Here is a 15,580-nt window from a genome sequence, read left to right on the forward strand (position 1 = left end):
CCACTTGCTATAATTGTCAGTTTTCCCGATGGTGTCTCTAACCTGTGGACGCACCCTCTAATCCCTACTTATTTTGAATCCCTCTTTGGCAAGTTAATACATTGTTGAGTTAATTCAGATGTAAACGACTCAATGTCTCTTCTCAAACGGAGAAGAGTATTTTTACTCTATTGCAACATCTGTACTACAGTATTAATAATCAGAATTGAACTTCATCTTTCGCCAGTCAACAGCATTAGCAATGTAGTGGCATCACAATGCACAGCAGACATCATTATTATCATGAATATAAAAATGTCAAATTTTCACAATTACATTCCAGAAACTGACCATCGTGCTACTGATATAACGACAGTGTGGTGGTAGAGTGTTGGTGCAGTAGTTAGCACACTGCGCTTTGAGCTTGACGACCTGAGTTCGATTCCTGACCATGGCCAACATCAGTGGCAAGTGATGTCTGAACTGGTGCTGCATAACCTCCTTCATCATCCCGCACCGGCCAGCTTGGTGAAGTCTGGTAAAACAACTCCCATGGCTGAATCGGCATGAAGTCTTCCTTCGTTGGTGGAGTGAAAAAAGGGTGTAAGTTTTGCGATTATTTATTAAGCAGTGCCCACAGCAGCTGTGTAAATCAATCAAATGATAGTCTTGTGCACTGAGACTCACGCTTAATAATCATGACCTTTTATTCAGATAAGTCCACAATATATTAGGGTTATGGGCACTCCCTTCTCAATGGTGTGTTTTATCTAAAAGTGACTGGAGCTCCCGTGAAATTATGAGTGATTTTTTTTTGGGTTAGATCGCGTAAATATCTAAATGTGTCGTTAAACCCACCACCACCCGACACAGCCAACTAGTAAGGGTTGTCACGTCAACAGAACGTGGCCAATTCATCACTAGTACAGCACACCGGTGTGTTGGAGAGCCAAGCCACAACATTTACAATCTGAGTACGACGTTTCGCCAGTAATTACACCTAGCTTCATCAGGCGACAGCCAGATTTGTGGAGACGTCCACCTGTTTCGTTCCTTATATAGAGGCGTAGATGTGGTGACCACGCTTCTGCGCTCTTGCACACAGTGGGGGGGGGGAGGGTGGGATTAATGAGTCAACGTACATTATGCATGTGCATTATGCGAGCCCTTTGATCAGCACGAGACTAAAAGAACACCAAATAAATATTAAATACTCCAAAATACAACTGTCAGCAGTAGCAGAACACGTGTGCCAACAAGGACACTCAATTGATTTTGATTTGAAGCTCTGTACAAAACTAGCTAGGACAGGCCAAGACTAATTAAAGAATCTATCAAAATTGAAAGTAAAAAAAATAAATTTAGTGCTACTTGGAAACAAATCATCAAATAATAAAAAAAAATTATGCATGCCTATACAGGCCACCATACTTCAATAGGGATTACCGTTGGTACAGCTATTTTAATAAACACAAGGCAGGAAGGACAATATCAAAGGGCTCGCATAATGCGCATGCCTAATGCATAATGTACGTTGACTCATAATCCCCCCCCCCCCCACTTTGCGCAAGAGCGCAGAAGCACGGTCACCACATCTATGCCTCTATATGAGGAACGAAACAGGTGGACTTCACAAATCTGGCTGTCGCCTGATGAAGCTAGTTGTAATTACTGGCGAAACGTCGTACTCAGATTGTAAATGTTGTGGCTTGGCTCTCCAACACACAGGTATGTTGTACTAGTACACTACACTATACACTACACTACTATACACTACACTACTATACACTACACTATACACTACACTATACACTACACTACTATATACTACACTATACACTACACTACCATACACTACACTATACACTACTATACTATACACTACACTACTATACACTACACTATACACTACACTATACACTACACTAATCTATACACTACACTACTATACACTACACTATACACGAGTGCTGTACTAGTGACGAATTGGCCACGTTCTGTTTACGTGACAACCCTTACTAGTTGGCTGTGAAGGGTGGTGGCGGGTTTAACGACACGTTTATATATTTACGCGATCTAACCCAAAAAAAACTCTTATGGGTGATAATGGTCGCGAAAGTCTGCTACGTGTTAAACTGATATTATTAGTGTTCAGCGATAATGTTCGTGACTCATTGAGCCAGATTATGACACATCTAGGAATCTTCGGTTTAAATGGTGAAGCTCACAGAGACAGTTTGTAGATGAGCAGAGAGTCGTTTGTAGAAGACCACCAAGTAACGTTATTCGAATGTCGTCTTTCTAGGCATTATTTACCGAGTCTCAAGACTATTATTCCAGCAGTTCCTCCGTTGAGATATTTGACCAAACTTTCCTTGCGGAGTCACTTGCATGTGGGAGAAAACTGCAGTATCCAGACGAAACACAATGCAATGGAGGGGATAGCACTCAAAGGTCTTCGCAGACTGGCCCATGAAGCCACTTCCTGTACAGCCAACTCTTGGCCATCTCGCAGACCACAGTAGATTTAGAACTCTGTGTTTGGGTGTACGAGTGTGTACATGTATGTTTGTCTCCAAACGTGGATGCATGATTGCCTGTGTGCACGTGTGTGTGTTTTTGTGCGTGCAAGCGTATGTTCACAAGCATGTCTCCATGTACATCTGTGTGTATGTACATGCGTGTGTTTCGCTTCAGTGTGTGTGTGTGAATGGGGAGTGTGGGGAGCGGTAGCGCAGCGGTTAGTGCGCTGCGCTATGAACCCAGCCACCCGAGTTCGATTCCCGCTCACGGCCAACACCAGTGACGATTATCTGAACTGGTCCTGGGCCTCCCCTAGGTGTTTAAACATCACCAGTGGGGAGATAAAGGTGGCTGGGCATGGTGCTTGGCCACTCACCCTATCTTGTGCTGTGCTGGCCTTAATAGGTGCTCATTAACAGCACTTGCCCCGACAGTCTGGTAAAGTTATAGGGTGGGGGATGTCTTCGTCTCTGCAATTGTGTGTGCATATGCCACTCTGTGTGTACACCTCTATGCGTACGTGTGTATGCCTGCCTACGTTCTCTCTGTGGAGGAGGCTAATGATGTCTTGGCGGAGGTAATGGTGTGACACGGCCCTTAATGGGGCGTAGACGCGGCCACGTGTGCTCATAGCGGTGCCCGAGTGTGCACGCCTGGACTCGATTCAAGGATTAAAACGTGTTACGTGTGCCCGGCGTTTAATAATTGACTCGCTCCGTCCTCTGGTAAAAAGAAAATCTCTCGGACGCAAAATAAATTGAAGCGGGAGAGATAAAAGAAAGTGTGAGGGATGGCTCCAGCGTAACGTTTCGCATTCTTCTCTGACTTTTTCCTTTCGGGGCTGATACGGAATTATAAATGTTAATTCTCCGTAATTACCGTGGTCGTTTTCCAATGGGGGCCCCATTCATTTCTTATGCGCTCACGCCACCATAGACACCAGGGGACAGCATTTCCGTCGCGTTGAAGAGATCCACTGGTGTGTCGTGTGGCCACGTGTGGGGCGACCACTCTGTATGGACGGCCACATCGTTGTCGAAAATGTGGCCAATGGGAGCCTTCCCTGAAAAGGGCTGAGCATATAGCAATGCGAGGGCAACAGAGCTGGGCTGCGTGGTAGATGGGCCACTACAGTCCCCACCCAGTCTGTGCAATGGCCTCTGATGTCCTCGTGCTTGGATTTGGCCTCGGCCTGTGGTGGTCTGGCATTTCAGTTGTTTTTGGGAAGAAGTTCTCTGTCATCTGAATGTCTGGACCCATTGCCTGGAATATACAGACTTTGAATTCCTTCAGCGGCTCAATTTATGTACGTAACATTTTATAAGGAAACAATACAAAAATAAGTTCCGGTAGTGAAACATCAAATACATTTTTGAGTGGGTCATAGGGCTTATTTGACCATACTTGACCATGTTGGTCAGTGCTGGTTGTTGACGTTGGTGAGTATAGATGTCGGTGTATAGCACAGTACAACAATGGATTTTTCTGCATTGTTCCCCGCTGCACACAACACAGCCATGCAGCCATAAGCAACCTGTTTGTGCCGCGTGGTCTTCCATTCAAGCATTGCCTAGGCTCAAATCTGCGTAGCTCGTGAGTTTGGATAAGGTTGGGTGCATTCCAGGTGGTGTAGTTATCTGGTGATTTCCCAGAATGCCGTGTTTAAAATTTGATATTGCAGGGGTTGAGGTAGAGCACTTGACTCAAACGTGTGTGTCTGTTATGCTGGTAGGGTTTCAGGTTGGTCAATCATCATCATCATCCCTCTGGGGTCATTAAAATGGTACCGCTTCGTGAGAAGTCAACAATAGCTGTCCTATAAAGATACTGGCTTCATCATAGGAATGTGAAATGTTCACCACGAGCGGAGATGAGCACCACCTCATGCCTGTGTGATCAAGTATATGCTCAGAATTTTGACAGCGAACACATCATCACTCTATGTGGATAAAAGTTGTACCACTTCGTGGGAAGTCATCATGGATAAATTTTGTTCAGAACCTACTTGCTGTACTATGTCCTATACAAACATATTGTCATTTAGACACCGTTTTACTAGTATGTGTTGTTTTTTTTTACTAACCACCTTCACAAGTAAACAAAAACGACACAAATTCGATGACCATCACTTGGTAGTGGGAGCTCAACAGTGACTGCCCTATGGATAAACTGGCACCTACCACAAGAATGTGGAATTTCCACCATAAGCTCGGGGCCTCCAAGTTAAATTATTGTTGGCCAAATCTCATTTAATCGGAGGAGACACTTATTGCTTCACGCGATTTACACCCACCATCACTGAAAAGTTTTTTTTTTGCAAGTGGTAATCAACGCACGATAACTCCGAACATTGCTGCAGTATCAAAACCGTACAATTAAAAATCACCAGATTGAATTTACAACCAGCTGATCACGTTACCACAGCCCCCCCCCCCACCACCTCCCACGCAAACCTGCGTCCTCTCGCGCTATGCACGCGAGCCAATTTGGCAGGACGCCCGTCTTGGAAATCTGGCAACTTGTCTTACTTACGCCTGGGAATTCAGTCACAAATTGCAGTCTCTCGTGGCGTAATCAACAGCACGGAAATTGTAAATTGTTTGCTCAGATTTCAGTCAAAGCCAGCGCATTGGTTGACAATAGCCCTTTTTTGAGATTTTAATGTTGAGCAATATTTATGAATAATAATAATTACCATCCAGCTTTGACATGGGTGTATCTGTCACGAAGCCAGTAACCAAAGCCTCCTTTCTTTTAAGTGCTAATCCCATAAAAGTAATGCATTTCAATGCAGATGTCCCTGTACCAGTATGCATTTAAGTGAACTTATAATTACGTGACAACATTAATTAGAAATGTGTGCTTAAGTTTGATGTAATGTCGTTTACATAAGCAAGTTAAGAGCCCATTGAGATATATTTTTTTATGATTACAGAATCTCAAAACGTCAGATTTAAAGTAGCTCTGTGCTGTGATATAAGCATGTACCACTTCAGTGATGGAAATGCCATGTGTGTGTGGCCGGGGCCAGTCCATGAACAACACAGGCAAGGTTCCCACTAAGTAGTACTGATTTTATAAACCAGAGAGAAATAATGATGAAAAAACATCGAAGTGGTCAAGCGTTTCCATACTCGAGCGTGGGGTAATGCTCCTGTCCATTGAGAGATTATGCATTCCTGCGGTCGGGGCTAATGTCTTATTTTCATCAACCCCAGAGGGATGATGGATTGAGTTGACGACTTACTGGCATGCGAACTCATGCCCTCCTGATTGTGGTGGGTTGAGCACTCCGGTCACTCGGGTTTGCTCCCACACGAAGCGGTCTAGCAGCAGAGGGTTTTAAGTAAAGCCGCTTAGTTGGTTCGATTAAAGATGTCGAATCAGTGATGTTGTTGTTGGTTTTCGTAACCAGGCGGTTGGTAGGATCTCTGTTGATTTTGGTATAGCTGCCATCATTAAGTAGGTCCTGAATTGTGTTATTGTTTGTGGTTGTGTCCATGATGACAGTGGCATTGCCCTTGTCGTTTTAGAGGATGACAATGTCATCTCTCTTTTTTAGTTGAGAAAGCTCAAGGTGATCATCGTTGCTGATGTTGCTAATAGTGTCTTAGCATTTTTGAGGATTGCAGCGATTTCCGATCTTGCCACGTCTGCAGGAATGTGTCCCAAACCCTTTAGGACGACGTCGACCTGGGCAATGATATCATCAACTGGGATGTGTTTAGGGCCAAACTTCTCAATGCAAGAGTATTATTACGTCGGGGCATTTACCCTTTCAGAAAGAAAATATTACATTGAGATCAGGTCATCAAAGTTGATGTACAATATGTGTATAAACACTCAGGGCTTGAACTCAGGGACTAGCTGGTTTAGTTTCCCAACATGGATATTGACCTTATGTTATAAACCCAGCCCCAGGGCTTGAACCCAGGTCCTCATAGGTGCTGGCTTAATGTCCTGATATGGGGGCATTAACCCCCCGCGATTCTATCCAGCCTCAGGACTTGAACCCATGCTCAACGTCATTGACAAATTACCTTTTGGCTTGGGCACTAAACCGCACCTCCGATTAGCACGGATGGCTATGTACGGTGCAAAAGAAGGTCAACACATACGTACACACATTCAATCCCATAAGGAATAAAGACTCGGCCGCATTGCACAATAATGTTTAGTAATTGTGCATCAAATAATTATTTAATGCCCGCTCTTTATTCAGCACGTTGCTCTGGTTGGTCATTTGTTAATGTATTTGTTGCTATTTAATTATTTCCTTAACATTTTTCCAGTTGGCGGGACAAACAAACAAAATTAAATATCGCAAGGGGATAATTTGATCATCTTGCAAAGTCTTACCTGCTGGTTCCCCATTGCTTCTGCACTGATACACAGGGAGAAATGTTTTTCTTTCAATGAAGTGGAAAATGGGCATGACGAGTCAACGGATGTATTTTTTATACATTTTTGCAAGTTGTGCTACCTCATTAAGGGTGCAAGCGAGAGAGCGTTGAAACTTTGCGAGGCATATTCCCGAGCTGAAACTTTGCTGCATTTGGGCAACGGGCCCTGGGCTACGTCATGGGCCGCTGAGCGCAGGGCATCAACATCCATTGCTGCGCTGTGCTATGCAGTCCACGTCTCCATGCTGTCCACCTTCACTGACCCACACTGACCCAGAGTGGTGAAATATGGCCAACGAAGCCTCCCCCACCACCACCACCCTCTTACCATGACATGCACAGCATGGGGAGACCATCGTCCGAGAGAGGATAGACAATAGGGCCCTACATGTGCATGTTGGTCAAATGTCTGTGTGGATATTTGTCTCTGTACATAATCTCACTTTTTCTCAGAACTACCAACTCAGAACTACCAACTCAGAACTACCAACTACCAACTTGTGTATACCTACCTAAAACCTGACTCCCACCACCATCCATCCCAGAAGAATTCCCTCATCAAAACTCTACACCATAGAGCTCGTTGGGTGAGAAATGAAGAAGTGAGAGGAAGACTCAAGGTGGTATAAATCACAGAGAAGATGAGAGAGAAAGGGCTCTGGGTGTGGTTCGGTCATGTGGAGAAACAACAGGAAAGTGACTTGGGTCAGAAGGTGCGAGTGATGCAAGTGAAAGGAAAGAGATCAAGAAGAGGAAGGCAGACGCAGAGGTGGGGGGGGCGATGTGGTGCGATGGGACCACGGTGGCCCGAGGAGCAGAGAGAGAGACGGCGCAGGACAGGGCAGCGTGGAGAAGCTTGGCAAGGACAGCGGACACCCCCATGTGAGCGGGACATATGCGTGGAAGAAGAAGAATTTATAAACGTATTTATATCAAACCCTTAATTTACAACAACAAAAAACTCGTGTGCCCTGGATTCAAAAATGACCGCTGATCAGTGGTAAAAAATATGTTATAATGATAAATTACATAAATAACCAATACCCACACGCACGCATTGATAATTTATGAGTCCGCATCGCCCATTGACGTCTGTGCAAGAGGCGAGGAGAGCACGAATTGGTGATATTGATTAACAGACTTTTTAAATCCTGTCCCTTATCTAATTAATGTTTGTGAATTATGCATGTATAATATAATTAAGACAAATGAGATTCACGTAATGTTTTTTTGCTCATTTGATTAAGGAAACTAATGTGTTTTTTTGGAAGGACATAACTCGAAAGATTCTGAAGATGATGTTCACCCAGAGCAATTATGAAATAAGGCGCATATCGGCATCAACTTTGTGAACTGTTGATTGAAACCAGAACAGACGTACAGTACAAATGTTTAAGTTTTAAAACGGTGCATAATTCTCATTATAAACGAAACTTTTTATTTAATTTCACCAGGTAAGGCCCACTGTAGCTCTTTTTTCAGAAGCGACCTGGCCACAAATGATAGCTCAACGAAGTGGCTTATCACGTGGAAATTTACAGCAGCCAAATACTCTAAATGCATGTTTCTTAATGTGGAGGGAAAAACCTCAGGACCCGGATAAAAATCCACCCGACCACGGAGAAAACATGCAAAGTCCAAATATACAGGCGTCAGGGTTGGGATCGAACCCACGACCTCCTGCATACCAGGCGAGGTAGTTAACATCACGCATGGATCAGAAACATGGACGCTGACGAAGAAACTGGGAGCAAAATTTGCAGGGTGAGCAAAGGTGCCTGGCAAGATGAATGCTTCAAATTACACAGAGAGACATAAATAGGTGAACAGTTGCACCAGGGGAATAAATGCCAATTAGAGACATCCTGTGGACTGCCAAAGGAAATTAAGCGGATGTGGAGAGCATACGTCGCAAGGAGGGATGATGGCCAATGGACGAGACTGGCGATGGAATGACAGCCAAATGATGGCATGCACCTGGGAAGGTTAGGATGGACAATGAAGCGATGAGATCATCCTGCGGGACAGAGACGCATGTGGCTTGGCTTTCATCCAACAGTGTATAGACAATGTCTGATGACGATGATCATTTGCTTGCCACAGTACTGTGAGATTATGATTCGTAAGGGGCATTCAATGCTCCAGAGGCAAAGAGACGAGCAAGACATATGGGTTTCTTAGATTTGAGTCGAGGTATCCACTGGAATCCAATGAACAAAACGACGCTATCTGCAATGTTCTCTGGGAGAAACTTCTCACCCCGTTTTAATCATCTGCCTTGTTATATTACTCACAAGATAGTCATCGGGTTTGACGGCGCCTTAATCTCGATTTCACATGTTTCCATACACATGTTTGCACGCGCTTTAAAAGAAACGATTATTTTACCGTTGTATACGCAATTTTCGCAGCTGTAGTTGTTTCCTCCATTGCGGAATGGAAATTACCTTCCAGAATATTACGCTTAGAAAATGCTTTTTTAATTAATTTCGTGAAACAACACGAGTCCCAAGTTAGTTAGTATGGACGATTGCTTATAAGGAGCATTCTTTTTATGAAGCTGACGCATTTCCCTGAAGTGATTCCTGACCAAAATCTGTATGTCATTGAAGGGCATTTCGTGTTATGATCTATTTGACCACTTTCCATTTGGCAACAGCAGCCCGTTCAGTATGTGTAGTAAACATATGCATTGAGCTTCTTGTTTCTTTCGGTAAAGTCACGTAGAAGGGAAATAATACAATTTTAAAAATAAAACAATAAAATACAATTCTCACGATGTTTCGGCCACAACGCAAGCAGCCGTCCTCAGGTGAAGAACAGGTTTGTCGGAAAGACAGCGTCTGACAGACCTGTTCTTCACCTGCGGACGGCTGCTTGCGTTGTGGCCGAAACATCGTGAGAATTGTATTTTATTGTTTTATTTTTATTATTGTATTATTTCCCTTCTACGTGACTTTACCGAAAGAACCAAGAAGATGAATCCCTGCAGTCACGAAAGCTTTAAATAAAAAAAATATGCATTGAGAAAATCGAGTGCAGTGGCGAGCACTCACTGCCCTTTTAGAACCCAGTGACTACGTAAGTGCGACTTGGCCTTGAATAAGTGTCTGGAGCAGAGTGTGAACACCAGCACCGGGAAGACACGCCTTGCTCCCCACACTTTGCCGATCGTGCTAGGAGCACGTGTCCCCCCAACAGTATCTTAGAGCTGATACTGTGTGAGGTCTTGCTTAGCTTGCATTGCGTGCATGTGTGTGCACGTCTGTGCCGAGGGAGGGTTGCCCACTTGCTTGTCGCACTGCACCCATGAGCCCAGCGATCTGGATTCCGATTGTTTCTCTCGACATTGCACATTCGAGTAGCAAGAACCTGGGCTTAGCCTAGGTCAACTCAGCCTTAAAAGATTGAGTGTTGAAAACTTCAGCTCTGGGGAGAGGACGGGTGTGCCGAGTCAGTCGCCTCGGTGTGAGCTCGCTAGCCGGAACTCGTTTCTGTCATCTTTCGGCTAAACGCCGGGATCTTTGTCTTCGTGTCCGCGTGTGTGATCAGGCACTTAATGGCCCGCGTGTCTCTTCACGTGTTTCATTTCAGCCGGAGGAGCTGACCAACATCTTAGAGATCAGCAACATCGTGTTCACGAGCATGTTTGCGCTCGAGATGCTTCTGAAGATCTTCGCGTGCGGCCTCTTTGGCTACATCCGCAACCAGTACAACATCTTCGACGGCGTCATCGTCATCATCAGGTCAGTGTCGAACTTAAAAACATACAACTTCGGTTTAGCGGCCGTCTATAAATGACGTCACGCGATTTTGTACGATTTTTGACCCCCCCCGCCTTCGTCACACGGCGTCACAAAAAGTCAGACCCCCCCTGAAATATGACGTCACAAAGCTCTGCCCCCCCCCCCCCCCCAAAATTAAACATGCTTCAAATCGCTTTAAACTATTGTCATTGCAGTGCGTATTTAATGTGGCGCTGCACTCTGATGCTGTAGGAGAAAACATTTATTAAAAAGTCTATTTAATTAAGTAGAACGTGTTGTCTATATTTATTTAAAGTTGCGCATTTTGATGTGACGTCACATTTCTCAACCCCCCCCCCCCCCATCTTCACACATCGTCACAAATGTCTGACCCTCCCCCTCAGGTGCGTGATGTCATTTATGGACGGCCCCTTATACTAAAGTAGCTGTGCGTGCATAGCAGTGGCGCAGTGGTTAGCGCGCTGCACCTTGAACCTGACGAGCCGAGTTCGATTCACGCTCACGGCCAACACCGGTGACAATTATACGAACCGATCTTGGGCCACACCTAGATCAACTCGGCCTCAAATGAGTGCCCGGTGCGGTGTGTAAATATCGCCACTGGGGAGACAAAGGCAGCCGGGCGTGATGCTGGTCACCCACCCCATCATGTGCATAGGTGCTCACTAACAGCACTTGCTGCTCAAGTCTGTTCAGGCTATATGGGGGATCGTTGTGTGAAGGAGGGCCGACACAAGGTTGCAGGGGGTTCGTCTTCTATTGCGTCCCCCAGTCCACACTCGTCCCCAGCCTTCTCGATCCGGTTGCCGCCAATTCTCCCCTCTTTCCCGCCCGTTCTCTCTCTCTCTCATATCTCCTCGCCTGCTCCTTCCACAGCCACCATCCCTCTCCCGCTCCCTTTGGTGGAAATCCTTCCCCTGGCATCCCTTACAGTTGTATATGATTACGTCTGTGTATGTGTGCCGTGTGCCGGCCTTCATAAATGTCATTTGCTAACAGCACTTTCCCCAACAGTTTGTTTTAGGCTATACGGGGGACCTTTGTCTTTGTATATTATTGTATGCACCTCTACGTGCGTGCCCGCCGGCCCTTCGTAGGGTGCTCGCTAACAACACCGCTTGCCCCACCAGTCTTGTCAACGGCTTTACTGCGGGGGCAGAGTGGATGATTCGGGGGGTGTGTGTGGGCAACCTTTGTCTCTGCGTGGCAGCGTGTGGGAGATCGTGGGGCAGTCGGGCGGAGGGCTCTCGGTGCTGCGCACGTTCCGTCTGCTGCGCGTGCTCAAGCTGGTGCGCTTCATGCCCGCGCTGCGCCGCCAGCTCCTGGTGCTCATGAGAACCATGGACAACGTGGCCACCTTCTGCATGCTGCTCATGCTCTTCATCTTTATCTTCAGGTGAGCGCCACCGGCGGCGAACGAGAAGGCAGCTGGCACTGTTTGGACACGCGTGGTAGGGTGGCACAGGATGGCACAATGGAAGGAACCGGAAAGAGGGGGAAGACCCAACAGGGAATGGCTTGACGATGACATCGCAAGAGATTGGTGCCAGAAAGATGTGGCCACTACTTGAGCATACTGGGACCAGACAGAGGAAAGTGGAAACTAATGACGAAATGTGCAGCGGATACCTACGGGGCTCTCTGCCCATGGATCATGATGCTGATGACGAGTGTGCCCCCTCACCGCCCCCGCAGCCCGGCTGCCTGCAGCCACTCCGATTCGTAACGAGTCATGGCTCCATTTCAGGCAGGTGTAGTGTAGTAACTCGGCGGGAGACGACTTCACGGGTAACACACTCTTTATTTTATCAAACTTGGTTACAGGTGACTAACACCTACTGAGCTACTCGGATGACCAACATCCACTTAGCTACTCGGCGACTAACGCCACTGAGCTACTCGGATGACCAACATCCACTTAGCTACTCGGCGACTAACGCCACTGAGCTACTCGGCTTCACTAGGTCTTCAGCTCCGTCTTCGGGTCTTCAACTGGGTAACTCTCCCCGAGTGCTCTCGCGCGTCCCCCTTTATACCCCACCTGCCGACGTCGCTGCGAGCACCCACTCACTCGACCAATCGCCGGGCGCCACGCCGCGCCGCACCGTCATCTGTCACTCCCGGCGCGCGCGTCCACACCACGCCCACAACGCGTGCCCAACCCCGCACCCCGCGCCGCCCCGTGATCTATCACTGTCACAGTCGGCGCACGTCAATACCACCACTACATCACCCCCTACCACATAGCTCGCAGCCGACCCGGCTGCTATAAAAATATACAAACCGCCCTGTGTGCCCCGTAACACAACACCACAACAAGAACAACAACTAACGTAACAACACAACACGACGCGAACACTACCATCAGCAACCATCAACCAATGCCACCGCGACAATAGAACAATATATACAAACCGGCGAGTGACAATAGCAATGTGTATGCAGAAAGGAAAATAAATAGACAAAATTTTTTTTTTTTTTTTTTTTTCACGACTCGTGCGGTGTCCCCCTCTTTCCGAGCGTCCCTACAACGGGACAATACCCCGGCAGAGGGGAACACCGGGCGAGCTCGGTATAGAGAAAAAAACGTCTTCATGAAAATTGTCGAGCCCTAGCCCGAGTCCGCCTTGCCGGTCCGTCGTACGGCACCAGACGCGGTTGAACGTCCGGTGGTGCCGGCGGTTCAGAAAGACATCGGCCAGGCACCGAGGACCCGTGCGTGCCGCAGGGTTCAGGCTCCCGACGGTCAGCAGCCGTCAAGCCCGAGGCACCTGGGGGTGGGTCAGGTGGAAACACGTGAGGAGCAGCCTGCGACACCTCCCTCCCCGAGTCGACGGTCACATCACACGCCCGGTCGTTACGGCACAGAACGGGGTCACACGGTGCCGCATAGGGCTTCAGTCGGGAGGGGTGCACATACCAACGGCGTTTCCCCCATTTTATCTGTATACTCTGGGGTCGTGCAACCCGCACAATTTCCACCGGTCCCCTCCAAGGTCTCAACAACTTGGGGGACGTAGCCAACGGTGCATGTGGACAATGCAGCCAGGCCTTATCGCCTGGTTTCCAATCATGCGTATGCACCCTCCGCTCATGCAATTTCTCGTTTGCAATTTGCCGCGACCGCGAATTCAACCTTGCCGCCTCCCGCGCTTCAGTCAATTTGGCGATATTAAATTTGATGTGGTCTGCCAATTTAGATTTTGCACGTGGCTGGGAAATCCCCAGTTGGACGTCCATGGCCGGATCGGCCTCCCGCCCATACATAAGAAAAAATGGGGAAAACCCCGTCGCCGCATGAGGGGCCATTCGATAGGCCGCGAGTACCCCCGGCACCTGTAAGTCCCAATCATCCTGATCGTCGCAGACCTGTTGGCACAACATAGACGTAATCGTCCTGTTCAGACGCTCAACCATCCCGTCAGTCTGCGGGTGGTAGGGGGAAGTACGCACTTTCTTTGTACCCAACAGGTCGCACACCTCGCGCAACAAAACGCTCGAAAAATTCTGCCCTTGATCCGTCAGCAAGCGTTCGGGGGCGCCCTTGTCCAACACATAACCCTGGACAAAGGCGTCCGCCACCGCCGCAGCCGACTGGTTGGCGAGCGGCCATGCCATAGGCCATCGGGTGAAATATTCCACGCCAACCAGCAGGAACCTATTTCCCCTTGGTGTAACCGGAAAGGGCCCCAAGATGTCCAACGCCACCAATTCGTTTATACGCGAAACCTGAATGGATTGCAGCGGTGGATTAGCTGCAAATGGTGGCGGTTTCCTTTTGGCGCACCCTACGCATCCCTTAAGAATATTCGCCACGTCGTTACCCATCCCCGGCCAATAATAGTCTCGCTGGATTAGGGCGAGCGTTTTGTGAAAACCCAGATGCATGAGCCGTTCATGAGCTGCCAGAACAACCCTACCCCGCATAGCAACAGGCACAACGAGCACGTGACGCCGGGACATGTTGTCCCACCTCATCAAAAGGCCCTGTCTGCACACCCAGGAACCGACCCGCGCCTCCCCTTCTTCGGGAGCGCCAACTTTCCGACGCAGCGTAAGTAGGGAGCTGTCGGACATCTGGAGGCGGCCCCACTCAATGAGGGGCAACGACAACAGCAAATCCCTCCCCGTGGGGGCGTCCTCTCCCGGGGTGTCAGTGGCGGCGAGCGCAACTCCCGGGGTGCCGGCAACCGGGGGTTTGCACCGCGCTGATCCCAACAAACATGTGCAGTCCGTGCACGGCGGCAACCGCGACAAGGCGTCCGCGTTTGAGTGCCGCAACCCCTTGCGGTAAATCGTCGTGAATTGGTAGTCTTGAAGGACCTCCAACCATCGGGACAATTGGCCCGATGGCTGTGCCACGCGCATAGCGTATTGTAGAGCCGCATGGTCCGTCCGGACCGTAAAATGACGGCCGTAAAGATATGGCCTGAATTGCTGTGTAAAAAACACAATGGCTAACAATTCACGACGAGTTACGCAATAGCGTTGTTCTGCGGGGGAAAGAACCCTACTACCGTAGGCGACCACCCGTTCAACCCCCCCGACCACCTGTGAGAGCACCCCCCCGATACCCGTATTGCTGGCGTCCGTGTCAAGCAAAAACGGTTGTGTGAAATCGGGGTAACACAAGGGGGGAGCCTGCACCAAAGCGTCACGGAGGGAGCAGAACGCAGCCTCCTCTTCCGCCCCCCAGCGAAACCTCACCCCCTTAGCCGTCAAAGCGTGCAGGGGCTTGGCTATGGTGGCAAATTGCTTGACAAAACGACGGTAATAGGAGGCAAAACCAATGAAACTACGAACCTCCGCGACCGAGGTTGGCGTTGACCATGAGCTGACACAATGCGTCTTAGCAGGGTCCGTCGAGATCCCTGAACGACTCACGATATGGCCCAAATACCTGACCGA

General features: G+C 48.2%; 1 protein-coding gene across 2 annotated transcripts in view; it reads left to right on the forward strand.

The window, feature by feature from the left end:
* Window positions 1–15,580, forward strand: part of LOC144934781 (voltage-dependent T-type calcium channel subunit alpha-1H-like) — a 296,378-nt gene that overhangs the window by 185,113 nt on the left and 95,685 nt on the right. For both annotated transcript variants that reach the window (XM_078860925.1, XM_078860935.1), the window contains exons 10-11: window positions 10,500–10,651; window positions 11,883–12,068. In XM_078860925.1, coding sequence (XP_078717051.1) covers window positions 10,500–10,651; window positions 11,883–12,068 — 338 coding nt within the window. The remainder of the gene's footprint in view (window positions 1–10,499; window positions 10,652–11,882; window positions 12,069–15,580) is intronic.

This window comes from Lampetra fluviatilis, chromosome 1, assembly GCF_964198595.1.
Source record: "Lampetra fluviatilis chromosome 1, kcLamFluv1.1, whole genome shotgun sequence".
NCBI classification, from domain to species: domain Eukaryota; kingdom Metazoa; phylum Chordata; class Hyperoartia; order Petromyzontiformes; family Petromyzontidae; genus Lampetra; species Lampetra fluviatilis.